The sequence below is a fragment of the Bufo gargarizans genome, unplaced genomic scaffold, assembly GCF_014858855.1.
Source record: "Bufo gargarizans isolate SCDJY-AF-19 unplaced genomic scaffold, ASM1485885v1 original_scaffold_1290_pilon, whole genome shotgun sequence".
Taxonomy (NCBI): domain Eukaryota; kingdom Metazoa; phylum Chordata; class Amphibia; order Anura; family Bufonidae; genus Bufo; species Bufo gargarizans.
In genome coordinates, this window is record NW_025334295.1 from 141,454 (window position 1) to 158,350 (window position 16,897).

A 16,897-nucleotide genomic window follows, 5' to 3' on the forward strand; every position below is an offset into this window, starting at 1 on the left:
ACCAGCTAACAGGATATAACCGCTCATTTTGTGTTCTGTCCACTAGGCCACAGTGGGGAAAAAAATGCTACATTTTAGGAATTTTATTATAGATAGGAAACAATGTTTTTGATAAAGAACAAAATTCAAAAGAATGACTTTTTGATGATTAATTCCCTTTATATCCAGCTATACTTCCTTCCATGGGCCCCACAATTCTTAACCCTTAGATGTCGCCAAGCTTGCTAATTTCGGCAGGACCTGCGAACAATCTAGTGGGGGGGTCATAGAGTAGCATGTTGGCTTTAAACGTCCTGTCCTTTTTTGTTTTTCTTTTGTGAGGTTATGATTAAAGGGCATCTGGCAGCAGTTTTGTCCCTATGACACCGGCTGACCTGTTGCATGTGCGCTTGGCAGCTGAAGGCATCTGTGTTGGTCCCATGTTCATATGTGCCCGCATTGCTGACAAAAAGGATGTTTTAATATATGCAAATGAGCCTCTAGGAGCAACGGGGGCGTTACCATTACACCTAGAGGCTCTGCTCTCTCTCTGCAGCTGCCGCGCCCTCTGCTTTTTGAAGGACGTTTTCACTGCCTGGTCCTGTCAATCAAAAATCAGAGGGTATGGTGTTGCAGAGAGAGCAGAGCCTCTAGGTGTAATGGTAACTCCCCTGTTGCTCCTAGAGGCTCATTTGCATATATTTTTCCCAGCAATGCGGGCACATAGGAACATGGGACCAACACAGATGCCTTCAGCTGCCAAGCGCACATGTAACAGGTCAGCCGGTGTCATAGGGACAAAACTGCTGACAGAAGCTCTTTTTTAAGGCTTCTCAGCTGAAACATATAAACCCGTCGTAATGCGCTACTATGAAAGCGTTTTTATGAAGACAAAGATTTTTTAACTGGATCGCACGTGGTGCTGGAAGATTGTTGTTAAAGCTGGAGACAACATACGTTTGGCAGGTTACCAAGATGAAGAGGGCAGATAAGAGAAGGATCAGACTACGCAGGGTATGTTTGGTGTCTGTTACCATGGAAACGCATACGCCTGGATAGTAGCTGTAGAAATTTTATAAAAAAAATAAAATAAATAAAAATGATATATATTACGTGAATGTAGGTTTGTAAGAATTAAGGGGTCCTTGGAAGGAAGCATTACTGCAGAGTCGGACTACACAGAGTGTTTGGTGTCTGTTACCGTGGAAACATAGGCTCGTAGAGGGCCCTGCATAGTTGTTGTTTTTTTTAAATATAAAGCAAAAAAGCAAAGCCGGAAGAACCCAAAAAACGGAGGCCGTCCTCGTAAAGGAGGGCCTAATAGGAAAATAATCCTGTTTCCCACAGCAGCTAATCAGCCCAGCTTTCATTTCTTAAATGCTCTGGAAAATCGAAAGCTGAGCTCTGATTGGTTGCTTTGGGCAACAGAGACCGGGTTACAGTTAGTTTCAATAACTGAGGGCCACAGGTGGTCATAAAAACTAAACAAAGCCACCAGTGACGACATAGTTAAAGATAGACATTTGGAAATCCATCCATCATGAAAAATCTTTGCTCATTGTCTTTAAGTGTTATGCAGGTGGCATGGGGGGGGGGGGGGGTGACCCAAATAATAATAATAATAAAAAAAAACACTCCCAACTGATAAGCACTTGTGCTGCCCACCGTAGAGCAAAATGGCCGATTCCTGCAGCCTCATCTTGCCGACGGAGAAGGCGACGACTACTTAACACTACAGCATTCAAGTCCTGGTTTCTAGGAAAGGTTGACTAGAAAAATATATAGCGCTGGCACAGTCTTCTCTGCGTTCACAGCCAAGGCAAAAACACTTGAAAAAAAGTTTTACGTCACAATAAATAAAGTTTGGCTCCATCGTATTATTTCAAGTGCTAGAGAGCTCCAGGCCCCTGCACCTTCCTCCTCCCGCGCTTAATGTATCTGCAAGTAATGTGGAATACTGTAATTGAAGAGCAAGAAGTCCATCTTGTAGAGGTTGAAGAGACGCCGTTGGTAGAAGCGCTGGATGCCCTTAAAGAACTCTGCTGCCATCCCATCGGTGGTCCGCTTGGTCTTGGAAGAAGATGGGAACTTAATGTAATCTCCTACCCCCATCAGCTGCAGGAGGTAGTTGGCGTCCTCTTCTAGAGTCTCGTATTTGCCCACTATGTCATACTGGACAATACACGGGTGGCACAAGGAATGGACTCGCTCCCAGTGCTCATTGAATGGCTCTTCTCGTTGGGTCTGGGGGTCTACCAAGTAATAGAGGAATTCCTCAAAGGTGACATCGTCTCCATGTTCAAGTGCTTCAAGAGAAGGGTCTCTGCGATGGCGCTCTATTATCTTGGTGCCGTATCGCTTGTGAAAGGCCGTGTTGTACGTGCGAGTAAATTTGTTCCTGTAGGCAGAGACCAGCCTCTCGAAAGGCTCCCTTACGAAGATGAACTTGAGGTAGTTCCGGAGCCGGTAATTGATCTCTGAGGTGCTGAACTCTGAGAGGGTGCGAAGGTTAGTTGCAATGTGGGCCTCGTTGGCTGGAATGAGCGCAGGATCCTTATACTTTCCTTGGCTGGTGAGGACCATCATAACCCTCTTCCAGTTGGTGCATGCCACCTTCGGAACATAACAATACAGCAACCCATGCGCGTCATCCACAATTAGGTGTTTTAGGTCATCGGCGGTGAGGACGCGCCGTTTTCTGGTGTAGACCTTGCAGGCGCTGCCCAGCAGCTCCCGACGCTTCTGGTGTTTAGCTTGGATTGAAGAAGGCTCAAACTAAGGGCGAAAAGAAAAATAATATGCAGGTAAACAAAGACCAGAGGAACAACCTACTAGTCACTAAATAGTCAGACGTTTAGGTGATACTCAAATTCCTCCTCCCGTCCCAGTCTACAAAATTTAGTGGGAAATGGCCTTAAAATGCTAAAATCTTGGCACCCTTGTTCTGAAGAACACAGTGACTGTTTATGTAAATGGTGAGACATCAATGACTTCTTTCCAAGGCTAGTGAGGGAACTGGGATGAGGCCGGGCAGAACACGTTATGTTATTTTTACTAGAGCAGTCAAGTGCCCAATGGCACAGGTGGGCGCTGCCAAATCCCAATTGTAAACCCTAGGTGAATTGGAAGAACGTAGAAGCACAGAGAGAGCAAGTTGGTCATGGAAGGTGAGAAGCAAGGGTGTATGCTACAGGGCAGCCTCTGTGACCACAGAATCCATATCCTTCTCTCCTACAGACGGCGGCAACATTTGACTTTGCGAAGGGTCCACCCTATGTGCATGTCATGGCGTCTACCCTTAAAAGGCTTATCCTATCCACAGGACAGGTTATAAATGCATGAGCCTCAACAATCCTGAGAAGAAGGGTCTCTAAATCCCCCATTTGACTAGAGTACAAGAGCGCGTGTCTGTCCACAACTGCTTCACATCCATGTGACAACTGGATCTACATGAGTCCCATATAGGTGAATGGAGAGGTGGACAAACTGGGGGGGGGGGGGGGGTCGCACTTGTCTGACCTCTATCAATCAGAAATGTATCGCCCATTCTGTGGATTGGTGGTCAATGCTGTTCACAGGATAACTTCTCCCCAACCATAAACTCCTTATCTGCTCCTTCATGTAAACTTACTGCATGGACGGGGGTCACATGCACTGCTACAGCCAATAACTGGCCTCAGCAGTCACATGTCCCTGTCCATGCAGGAAGTTTACTTGTGGGGATCGGAAGACCTTGGAAGCCATGGTGCTTGAAAGGAGGAGCAGGTAAGTATAGATGTCTAAACAGGACCCCCAAAATTGCAAACATTTTCTTGGTTGGGTGACTTGATGTTGCTGTGCAACTCTAGCCTTAAGGTGAAGGAGGAATTGGGGTAGGACTATACACTGGCTTTGTGAGACCTGCGACCAAAAAATCCATCAGGTTTTGATTTTTCTTTGCAACTGTTCCATTGTGGGGCTGCAATCTGGAGACGGGGCGTCCACTCACCTGTTCGCTGTCGTACAGCGCTTGCAAGGGGTTTCGTCTTGGCTTCCCATTCCAATGGCCCACAGAAAAATGATCCTCATCTTGAAGAGTTAGAAAAAAAAATATTAAATCAAACAATCTAATATTTGGGACATGGATGCAAGGAAGGAAGGAAGGAGAAAGAGAGGAAAAAGAAAAAAAAAACCCCATCATTCACATAATGGTTTAATAGAACCTCTGGCAGCTTTACCGGAGCCCAGACTGTTTGGTTTACAAGACGTCGGGCTCCGTGACGTCCTTAAGAAAACTTTACGAGCTACTAGCGAAAGCTCTGCGGTTCTTCCAAACGTGACACAAGGGATTCTCCAAATATGTAGTAGTATTTACTCCTAGAGAACGCGAGGTTACCTCATCACCGGGAGCCTCTCCAACCCCCCCAGTCATCAATCTCTGACATTTACACATTCTTTCCAGGTGATATAATTGATATAAAAAAATAATAATAATAATAATTCTTCTCCCCTCCCCCCCCCCCCCCCCCTTCTATATCAGGAAACAAACTGCAAAGACCCAAATAAAAAAATCTAAAAAATAAACCCCAAAATAAAAAAATTTGATAAAAACCTTGTTCATTCTACTACCTTATACACGTCAGTCAGCCTTGCGTGAGAGCATTTAGCGTTGCGGACGCCTCATCAGGATTTAATCCCAAAAATGGTGGGAAGGAGGGGGGGGGGGGATGTATAGTCTGTAAAGTAAAGTCCTCTCCCATGGCCCCTCAGGAATCCCAAATCACATCTGTTTTTTATTCCCCCAGCAATGCGGACTACATAAAAAAATAAATAAATTTGAGAACTGGGAAGGTTTGGTATGCGATGACATCACAGCATTTAACAGGATGACATCACAGATCATTCAGAATGTGAACAGATCAAAGCTCCATTAGTCATGGCACGTTTAAAGAGGAGCTGCCCCCTCTGCTGTCGTGTCAGCTTCAGTAACTCCTTTCATTCACTTGTAGTAATTCGGAAGCATCTGCTCTTCTGTCTCTATGTTGCGCCATTCTTCTGTTATTCCCGCTAGAAGTTATCAATGGATTACTAACAGTTTGCAATAAGGGTCCAGATGGGTGTTAATAGTTGGGAGCGTGTCCCTGCACAGTCTCACACTATCCAATCTGTGCTGCCAGTGTAGAGACACACCCTCAACTGGTAACACCCATCTGAACCTTCACTGAAGACTGCTGGCAATTCATTTATAAACTTCTAGAGGGGATAATAGAGGGATGGCACAACAGTCCTAAGAATAGTTGCTTCAGAATTATTACATGAAGAATGCAGGAGAGGGGAGAGGTCCCCTTTAAACTTGCCATGACTAATGAGCTTTGATCTACTCACTTTCCTAATGAGCTGTGATGTCATCCTGTTAAATCCCATGATGTCATCGCATACCAAACCTTCCCTGTTCTCCCCCCCCCCCCCCCTTTTGTAGTCTGTTCCTAATGCAAGTTCTTTAAAGGGGGTTTCCATGACTGTAATCTCAATTGTTGATCTGTAGGATTAATCATCCATATAAGTGAGGGTCTGATCAGCTGTCTGAAAGGGGTTGGCCCACGTCATACATTGGGGGCATATTGGCCATTATCGGAAGTCCTATAGAAATGAATGGGAGGTGCACCGTGCAAGTGTGGCTACCGCTGCATTCACTTCTATGAGGTTGATGGAAATGGCCGAGGCTCGGCTATTCTCCGCGGTCTCATAGAAATGAATGGAGGGTGGCTGTGCTTTGCGGGCTCAGTTATCCCAGAGGTGGGACCGCACCTATCAGACACTAGGGGCATATCCTAGCGCTATGCCGCCAAGGTATGAGACAGGGCAGTTTCTAGGGAAATTTACCAAACAGGGTAAACATCAAAAAAGCCCCCCCAGATTGTGGCCGGATCTCTGCCGTACCCCATTGTAGTTGATAGGGCCGGCGGGCATTTAGTCTGAATCCAGTGAATCCCAGCAGGCTGTTCTCTGCTGGAAGAGCCTGCCGGAATCACTAACGCAGTTGTGAAAGTAGCCTAATACAGCGCCACATACCTCTTATATCCAGGGTAATACAGCGCCCCGTACCTCTTACATACAGGGTAATACAGCGCCCCGTACCTCTTACATCCAGGGTAATACAGCACCTCTTACATACAGGGTAATACAGCGCCACATACCTCTTACATCCAGGGTAATACAGCACCTCTTACCTCTTACATACAGGGTAATACAGCACCTCTTACCTCTTACATACAGGGTAATATAGCGCCTCTTACATCCAGGGTAATACAGCACCTCATACCTCTTACATCCAGGGTAATACAGCACCTCATACCTCTTACATCCAGGGTAATACAGCACCTCATACCTCTTACATCCAGGGTAATACAGCGCCTCATACCTCTTACATCCAGGGTAATACAGCGCCCCTTACCTCTTACATCCAGGGTAATACAGCGCCTCATACCTCTTACATCCAGGGTAATACAGCGCCTCACACCTCTTACATCCAGGGTAATACAGCGCCCCGTACCTCTTACATCCAGGGTAATACAGCGCCTCATACCTCTTACATCCAGGGTAATACAGCACCTCATACCTCTTACATCCAGGGTAATACAGCGCCTCATACCTCTTACATCAAGGGTAATACAGCGCCTCATACCTCTTACATCCAGGGTAATACAGCTCCTCATACCTCTTACATCCAGGGTAATACAGCGCCTTATACCTCTTACATCCAGGGTAATACAGCGCCTCATACCTCTTACATCCAGTGACGTCTCTGATGTAGATGTTCTCTGTCCTCATCTTCTCCTTTCAGATCAGACCGCCATGATGATTTCTTTCAGCCATCCCTTCTCTATGCAGAGTTTGACATCTTAGTTTCCTACTTTTCCATCATCCTCTCACCTTCTGAACACCCCATCCTGCACCCCCAAAACTATACTGCAGAAACTGCTAAACCCCCTGAAAATACTAGTTAAACACAGCGCCCCCTTCAATAATTATTGTAACACAATGCTCTAAAAAATAACTGCACCCAGCAAATAGTGCCCCTGACACTAATAGTGTAACCATAATGTCCCCCAAAAATACTGTGCCAGGGTGCCCACAGAGTAATAGTGCTCCCCAAAATCCCAACAATAGTGATAATTCTCCTACAGTGCCCCCAACAGTAATTGTGTCCCAGAAGTAATAATGCTCCCATAGTCCCCCAGTTGTAATAAAGCCCACCATAATGCCCCTGGTAGTAAAAATTCTCTTTATAGTGTGCGCCAGTACAAAAAAAAATGCCCCGTTGTGTGGGTGTCAGTAAAATAAAACAAAAAACATCTTAGTGCCCCCAGTAGAGGCAATGTCCCCAGAATGCCCCCATGTGTTCTAATGACCCGTACTGTGTGTCACTAGAAAAAATACTTAGTGCCCCCAGTTGAGCTTAGTTGCCCATAGTGCCCCTGTAATTTGTGCCAGTATAAAATACTCCTATATAGTGCCTCCAGAAGATGCCCCATAGTGCTCCTTCCCCGTCCCCATAGTGTCCTCCATAATGTGCCAGTATAAAATGCCCCTATAGACTGCCCCACATAGATGCCCCCATAATGCTCCTCTCCCCCCTTTTCCATAGTGGCACCAAAATGGGTGCCAGTATTTAATGCCCCTATATAATGCTCCCATAGTGCCCCCAATTCTCCATAGAGTCCCCCATAATGAGTGCCAGTATATAGGGCCCCCAGTAGATGCCCCCATAGTGCTCCTTCCCCTCTTCTCCATAGTGGCCCCCATAGTGCTTCCCCCTCTTCTCTATAGTGCCCCCCCATATTGTGGCAGTATATAGGGCCCCCATAGGGCTTCCCCTCTTCTCTAGTACCCCTCCATATTGTGCCAGTATATAGGGCCTCCACCCTCCTTTCTTGCCACAGTATACTATAAATAATAACAATAAACACATATACTTTTTACCTCCATGCTGCTGTCAGTGATGCTATGCACGGCTCAGGCAGCGCAATTACGCCATTGTGCCTCTGATAGGCTACAGGCCTAGAGCTTGAGGCCTATCAGAGGAACAGGCAAGGGAGACGCCCCACACGGTTCATCTGTATCGCTGTCCTGAGGACGGAGATACAGATAAATATGGAGATGAAGATTGTGGAAGCGCTCAACTCCACTCCTTCAACCTCCGGACAGAAAGGGCCCCCCTCCGGCGCTGGGCCCTGCTGACTGCGCGCTCCCCCCTCTTCTGTCCTGAGTGATGCACCCCGTGCGGTCGCACCCCTCGCCCAGCTGTAGAAACGGCCCTGGTATCAGAGGGACCAACCCCTTTAAAGGGCTGCAGTGCTCCAAAACAGCACAGCTCCATACACTGGGCAGTGGCCGTTAATGGTATTGCATGTCCCCATTTAAAAGGGGCTTTCCGTATATATGAGATCAGTAGGATTTCCCATAAACGTCCAATAGGTTACGATCCCAATATTAATAAATAACACGCCACAGGTACGCCATCTTCTCCATTCTAAGTATGGAGCTCCCAAAAATAGCCAAGGGAGCGCGCTAATCAATTTTTGGAAGTCCCTTAGAAGTGAATGGAACCATTCATGCATGGCAACTCCTCCGTTCACTGCCGTGGGAGTTGGAGCTCGGCTTTTTTTCTTGAGACAGGAGTAATTCTCAGAGCCGGGACCTGGAGCTAATGGACAGGTATGACAACGCAGTGGGATGATAAATGTCTAGATGGGAATAACTGCTGCAGTACCACACACGGCCACTACTCGGTATTCGGCGCTGTGTTTTTCGGTTCGGAACTCCCAATTGGTGATGAGCGAAGCGACTTCGGATGCTTCATCCAAAGCCGCTTCGCTAAAAAATTTGTGTTAATACGATCGTGTGCGACTTCATTGAATAACTTCGGTAATTGATTATTACAGCGAAAAACCTTGGAACCGAACTCTGCTTCAGTTCTAAAGTACCACTGAAGCCGAGTTCGGTTCCAAGTTTTGTAGTTTTTCACTGTAATAATCAATTACTGAAGTTATACAACGAAGTCTTGCGCGACATCGGAGCCCATACATTCCAGTACTGTACGGAGACCAATCTCCATACAGTATTATAACGATTTTTTTAGCGACGCGGCTTTGAATGTAGCATCCAAGGCTCGCTTCACTCATCTCTACTCCCAGTGATCTGATACTGATGACCCGTCCTTAGGAAAGGTCATCAATATGACAGCCCCAGAGAACCCCTTTAAATTAAAGTCACTAGGCAGCTTTTATCCAGCTTTTCTAGGACCCTGAATGGTAAATCTGCTGCTATACCAGACGCCTGAATTAGAGCGCAGTTATTACTTCTTGGCCGGTGTCGGCACGGGTCCAGAGCGAGTCATCGCCATAGATCTAATTACCTGATGTATGGAAAGTATGACCCGTGTGGCTGCAGCCGCCCTCGTATAGATTCTATTTCCCTGTAATGCTTAAAACACAGCGACAGCCGCAGGACCGACTCCAGACAACATACAGGTGTCAGCCAGCGGGACCAGACCATGGGAGACCGAGGCCGCAATAAGAGAGAAATGGAAAAATACTTGCACATAAATCAACGTTAGGACTAAAGCCGTATCGCATCCATGGGCTTAGATACACTGGCTCAGCAGACAACAGCAAGCATAAGAGGCCTAGATTACAAAAGGACAGTTTCACATAGAAACTTAGGCCTCTTTCACCGACTGTATGGCTTTTTCAGTGTTTTGCGGTCTGTTTTCACAGATCCGTTGTTCCTTTTTTTTTTGTTTCTGTTGTGTTTCAATTTCTGTTCCCTTTTTCCATATGGCATATACAGTAATTACTCCTGCACATGAACGTGTGAGCCCCGTGGCCGTGCTGCGGGCAGCAATGCACAAACACCATCCGTGGGGCAGCCACAGCGGATTAAAGTGAATGGGTCCGCGATCCGGCCGTTCCGCAAAAAGATAGGACATGTTCTATCTTTTTGCGGAACGGAGGTACGGGACGAAACCCTGCGGAAGCACTCCCTAGTGCTTTCTTAGGGTTCCGTTCCGCACCATTCCGCATCTCTGGATTTGCGGACCCATTGAAGTGAATGGGTCCGCATCCGTGATGTGGAATGCACACGGAACGGTGCCCGTGTATTGGAGATCCGCAAATGCGGTCTGCAATATGGCAACGGGACACCTACGGTCGTGTTCAGGAGGCCTTAAAGATACACTGGCTCAGAAGATAATGAGTCCATCAGGTGCGATACTGTGTAGCTGTATCTAAGCCTCTTATGTGTTCTACTGTCTGCAGAAACAAATGTAACACATAAGAGGCCTACATACCACATCATAGTATCACACAATAGGCTTGGATACATCGGCTCAGCAGATAATACCAAACATAAGAGGCTTAGCTACAGCAGGGCAGTATCGCACATGATAGACTTAGATACACTGGCTCAGCAGCACAGTATAACATGACAGGCATAGGATACATCCATATATATGCTGCGGATTTTCTGTTGTGGAAATGCGGACAGAGCATTCGCAGCAATTTACTGCAGCAGCCAAATGGAGGAGACTTAAACCTAATCCACACACTGCATTAAATAAAAGTCGAAATCCCTGCAGAAATTGACCTGGGATGTGTAATGCCCCAGAGTGGCATTACCACTTCAGCACCTCACTACTATCTCCTATGGTTAAAGGGTAATGTCACCGCCAGTTCTGTGAGAAGGTCTGGCAGACGTCCTTCTCTACCTCTTGCATGATGTTCTTTGTTTTTGGTTTCACTTTCTCATCTCCTTTCCTTCTCCCAGGTGTCACCTATTTAGACAAATCCTCTTCCTTTATATTCCCTCCCATACTGCCTCACGTTACGGTTTATACTACTTCCTGGATGAACTGTTCACTGCTGGAAGCTGCTGCTGCTGCTTGTTCAGATAAGTCCTTTCATGTATTTTGTTTCCTTGCTGGCTTGATCCTAGGTGACCCTGACTCCCTCCGTATGAAGTGCAGGGAGCCGGTGGTCGTGTCCCCTCACTATTATAGGGTTTTCAGGTGTCACACAGTCTTAGGTACGTGGGCATACAATCGTCTACCTTTGAGACCCTTGTATGTGCTTAGCAGTCAGGGAGAGCTCTTAGGGTTTATAGGAGGGTCACCCTATATGCTCCTTAGTTTGGGATCAAGCCAGTCGGACGTTTATTCATAACTTCCAGCTATCCGCAACATCATAATCCGTGACAGGTAACGGTCATATTTTTTTTATGTACCGTATTTTTCGCCGTATAAGACGCACCGGCCCATAAGACGCACCTAGGTTTTTGAGGAGGAAAATAAGAAAAAAAATATTTTGAACCAAAAGGTGTGCTTTTGGTGGTTTTTGAACTAATTGTGGTCTGTGGGTGACTCACTGTTATGGGGGATCTGTGGGTGACACTTATGGGGGATCCTCTCTGGATGGCACTGTTATGAGGATGAGGATCTGTGTATGACAGTTATGGGGGGGGGGGGGGTCTGTGGATGACACATATATAGCATCTTATGCTATGTGTCATCCACAGATCCCCTCCATAAGTGTGGGGGTCGCATCTGCTTTTATAATGGGGGTGGGGGTCGCATCTGCTTTAATAATGACAGCGGGGCCCGTGCAGTGACTGTATTCTACTACACGGGCCCCGCTTACTGTATAATCATATCCCTAATAGTTAATTGTTGTGTGCACTGCATGTAAAAGCATAATGAGCGATAATGATGAGCGCTGTGTATTACTTACAATTAGAAGCGCTCGCCGTTCGGAGCAGAGAGGAGGGAGGAGGCAGGCCGGGAGGACAGGCGCTGGCAACGTTAGTCATCCGTCATGCGCCCACGCCGCCTGCTTCATTCATAAAGTGGGCGGCGCAGGCGCGTGACGTATGACTCGCGTTGCCAGCGCCCGTCCTCCCGGCCTGCCTCCTCCCTCCTCTCTGCTCCGAACGGCGAGCTCTTCTAATTGTAAGTAATACACAGCGATCATTAACGCTCATTATGCTTTTACATGCATACAACGATTAACTATTAGGGATATGATTATACAGTGAGCGGGGGCCCGTGTAGTAGAATACAGTCACTGCACGGGCCCCGCTGTCATTATAAATGCAGATGCCGCCCCCAGCCCCTCCTCCCTCACAGCTGATACACCCGCCGCACGGCATCGCGGCGGGTGTATCATTGAAAACTGGGCAAAATAAGCTACATTCGCCGTATAAGACGCAGTGCTATTTTCCCCCCACTTTTGGGGGGGAAAAAGTGCGTCATATACGGCGAAAAATACGGTAATTGGATTGGTCTGACTAAGTTTACCTTAGTTCCCTAGTTAATACTTTTGTATAGGTATTGAATTACTTAGTAACTGCAGCATGTTCTAGGTGTCCTCCGTCTTCTATGTACAGAAGACGGAGGACGTAGTAGTGGGCAGTCCCGAATGCTGCGTGCGCGCTCCCGTCGGACTGGGATAGTGCCGATATTTGCGGTAAAAATTTGCGATTAGAATATTTGCGGTCAACTACTCAGGAGGAAGAGGGCGTGTTTAAGTCTCAAGAAAGCCGATTGGTTGGGGTGAGGCTGTGCGTTCCAGAGATGAGCCAAATGAATTCTGGGTAGTTAGGGAGGGAGGTCTGATCCTCAGGGTAAGGGCATCAGCGGCCATCTTGAGAAGATAGTCAGAAAGAAGTCTTGTGAGGAGCGGTTGCTATGGACGGAATCTTATTAAACAAGTGGTAGGTGAACACAATAATTAGTGATTATGAATCATCACCACAGCAGCAACAACATATACGGAAATTGAATTTTTAGTGAAAATGACAGTTATCCTTTAACCTAGTGTCATCTGTGTATTTGTTTCCAGGTCCTATATAATGTACATTTCCTATTTTGCAACTGTTATGTTATCATTGAAATGTGCCTGGTTCACCAGTAGGTGGCAACAAACACAGAAGAGCTACAGTTATATGGACTGGAGCTTTCCTTCCATTCTAACACCCCCCTCTGTGGTGTAGTGGGTGTTTCCCACTTGCTGCAGGAAGGGTTTAGTTTAGTCTAGTTTACCCCCTGTTAGGGGAAGGAAGCAGGTGCACGTCCCTGTTGGACGTGCCTTGCCCAGGCCAGCTGGAGCACCTTCAGCTCAGCTGGATATGGAGGCAGAAGCTTAGAGCCTCAGGAGCCAGGAGAGAGAGAGACTCCCTGGTATAGCAGAATTCAGAGTCAGACTACAAGAGAGAAGTTGCAGAACCCAGAGAAAACTAAGGCAGAGTTCACACGAGCGTGACAGATTAGGTCCGGATGCGTTCAGGGTGCGTTCAGTTAAACTCGCACCATTTTGCAAGCAAGTTCAGTCAGTTTTGTCTGCAATTGCGTTTAGTTGTTCAGTTTTTTCCGCGCGGGTGCAATGCGTTTTGATGCGTTTTTCACGCGCGTGATAAAAAACTGAAGGTTTACAAACAACATCTCCTAGCAACCATCAGTGAAAAACGCATTGCATCCGCACTTGCTTGCAGATGCAAAGCGTTATTCATGCAGCCCCATTCACTTCTATGGAGCCAGGGCTGCGTGAAAAACGCAGAATATAGAACATGCTGCGATTTTAAAGCATTGCAGAACTGATGCATGAAAAAAAACGCTCATGTGCACAGACCCATTGAAATGAGTGGGTCAGGATTCAGTGCGGGTGTACGTTCACCTACTGCATTGCACCCGTGCGGAAATCTCGCCCGTGTGAACGCAGCCTAAGTTATGCAGCTAGCCTGTCAGCACAGCAGTGCCAGAGAGCAACAGACGTAGCAAAGAGGAGTTTGCCTGCCACAGTTAATGCCAAAGCCTGCTGGGAACCAAGACAAAGTCTGAAACTGTTTGGAGAAACGTTTATGCAGAGTAAAAGCTCATTCACACGAATGTGCTGTGGACCGTAAATTCCCGTCTGCAATGTACGAGCACCGTCTGTGGGGCAGGCGCATGGGGAAATCGCAGAATGGGTCAGCGATCCTTTCGTTTCGCAAAAAGATAGAGCAAGTTCTATCTTTTTGCGGTGTGGAAGCACGGAACGGAACCCCAGAAAGCACTCCGTAGTGTTCCGCTCTTCCATTCCGCATCTCCGGATTTGTGGACCCGTTGAAATGAATAGGTCCGCATCCATGATGCGGAATGGCCACGGAACGGTGCCTGTGTATTGCGGATCCGCAAATGTTGTCCTCAATACGGCAACGGGCATCACCCGTTCGTGTGAACGAGCCCTAAAGCTGTTTCCAACTTTGTCACAAGGTCTTTCATCTGACAAGTACTTTTTTTTCCTTTCTTAAAGGGCCCTGGGGGAAGGCGCCCGCTGCAGATGCATAGAGTGAAATATTAAGCAAAATGTGCAAGTAACTTATTGGAATTTTGATCCTTGGAGGGTTTCTCCTGCTTTAGTTTACATCCTGTGTGGACCTAACCTTAGATGATCAAGTATATTCAATCCTCCTGCTAATTATCATGTATGGGGGAAGTGGCTTATTCCTGGTTAGAAAGGGAAATTCCTCAGAGGCCTACTATTTATTGACCCTCTTATAATGTATTGAGGTGGGGTAGGGGACCATTTTGACCTTGGTCTATTCCTGGATGCTCCATTAAAATTGAAGTTTTATAGCTGTTTTATTGGACACATAGGGAAGATAAACCTCAGGCTGTACATTGGGGATCAGAGAAGATTCTCAAGAAGCAGACACGCAAAAGACAAGTCCATAGAGAGCTGAAGACAAGTCCTGTCCTGCAAGAAACCACACAGTCTTGAAATCTGATGGTGAAAGAAGAAGGGCAAAAGGGTCATGTTGGCCACCAGACTGTTCTCCAGCAAGACTAAAGACCCACCATAAAAATCACCTATATGATCCTCTATGACCGTCCTCTTTCTGGAAAAACTGGGTTCTAGAAAGAGTCCAATGTTCTTCATCCGGTTTTCTTAGACCCACAAGCAGTACTTCGTTCATAAATTGGGTGGGTTGCCATTTAGGAGTCATTTCTTAACATGTGCACAACCCATGGACTTATATTTACAGAAATATTTTGTGTCTTTCATCAGCTACAGTCCTGTGTAATATGGCGACTCGTCACCCTGCGGTCCTTTGTCTGGGATTAGCAGTGAACTCTGTGTTCTCCTGAATCAGGACTGGAATTTAGTAGCAGTTGCACATCTGGATAAGATTAGACCTTCTTCAGATGTCACAGTCTACAGAGGAGCAGGATTGAAGTATTTAAGGAACCTTTTGTAAAATACTGTCCTAGACGTCTGGTCGCAGGTCTGGTTTTGTGTATACGTTATAATAAAGGAGACAGTGTGAGGACAATGGCACCTTTCATTGGCAAATTGGATCATATAAATCAGGTATTGGGGGGAAAAAAAGGAACCCAATTCTGCAGCAAGTCCATGGCTTCACTTGGGTCTGACTTTGGTACCGGGCAAACCTGAGCAGATGTCAGAGTTGACTGACTTTGGTAATGGGGAACATGCTCTTTGCTTGTCGGGCTGGTAAAGAAAACACAGGGAAGGGTTATGAGTAGAGTTGAGCGAACACCTGGATGTTCGGGTTCGAGAAGTTCGGCCGAACATCCCGGAAATGTTCGGGTTCGGGATCCGAACCCGATCCGAACTTCGTCTTGAACCCGAACCCCATTGAAGTCAATGGGGACCCGAACTTTTCGGCACTAAAAAGGCTGTAAAACAGCCCAGGAAAGAGCTAGAGGGCTGCAAAAGGCAGCAACATGTAGGTAAATCCCCTGCAAACAAATGTGGATAGGGAAATGAATTAAAATAAAAATTAAATAAATAAAAATTAACCAAAATCAATTGGAGAGAGGTTCCATAGCAGAGAATCTGGCTTCCCGTCACCCACCACTGGAACAGTCCATTCTCAGATATTTAGGCCCCGGCACCCAGGCAGAGGAGAGAGGTCCCGTAACAGAGAATCTGTCTTCATGTCAGCAGAGAATTAGTCTGCATGTCATAGCAGAGAATGAGGCTTCACGTCAGCCACCACTGCAACAGTCCATTGGCATATATTTAGGCCCAGCACACACACAGGCAGAGGAGAGAGGTCCCGTAACAGAGAATCTGGCTTCATGTCAGCAGAGAATCAGTCTGCATGTCATAGCAGAGAATCAGGCTTCACGTCAGCCACCACTGCAACAGTCCATTGTCATAAATTTAGGCCCAGCACCCAGGCAGAGGAGAGAGGTCCCGTAACAGAGAATCTGGCTTCATGTCAGCAGAGAATCAGTCTTCATATCATAGCAGAGAATCAGGCTTCACGTCACCCACCACTGTAAGAGTCAATTTTCATAAATTTAGGCCCAGAACCCAGGCAGAGGAGAAAGGTCCCGTAACAGACAATCTGGCTTCATGTCAGCAGAGAATCAGTCTTCATATCATAGCAGAGAATCAGGCTTCACGTCACCCACCACTGTAAGAGTCAATTTTCATAAATTTAGGCCCAGAACCCAGGTAGAGGAGAAAGGTCCCGTAACAGACAATCTGGCTTCATGTCAGCAGAGAATCAGTCTTCATATCATAGCAGAGAATCAGGCTTCACGTCACCCACCACTGTAAGAGTCAATTTTCATAAATTTAGGCCCAGAACCCAGGTAGAGGAGAAAGGTCCCGTAACAGACAATCTGGCTTCATGACAGCAGAGAATCAGTCTGCATGTCATAGCAGAGAATCAGGCTTCACGTCAGCCACCACTGCAACAGTCCATTGTCATAAATTTAGGCCCAGCACCCAGGCAGAGGAGAGAGGTCCCGTAACAGACAATCTGGCTTCATGTCAGCAGAGAATTAGTCTGCATGTCATAGCAGAGAATGAGGCTTCACGTCACCCACCACTGCAACAGTCCATTGGCATATATTCAGGCCCAGCACCCA

At 46.7% G+C, this 16,897-nt stretch overlaps 1 protein-coding gene across 1 annotated transcript in view; it reads right to left on the reverse strand.

The window, feature by feature from the left end:
* Positions 1-1,037: 1,037 nt before the first annotated feature.
* The window catches only part of LOC122923159 (carbohydrate sulfotransferase 11-like), a 32,494-nt gene continuing 16,634 nt past the window's right edge, over positions 1,038-16,897 (reverse strand). Inside the window, exons 2-3 of the mRNA XM_044273891.1 lie at positions 3,968-4,047; positions 1,038-2,754 (exon numbers count right to left, since the gene is read on the reverse strand). Coding sequence (XP_044129826.1) covers positions 1,909-2,754; positions 3,968-4,047 — 926 coding nt within the window. The 3' untranslated portion in view covers positions 1,038-1,908. The remainder of the gene's footprint in view (positions 2,755-3,967; positions 4,048-16,897) is intronic.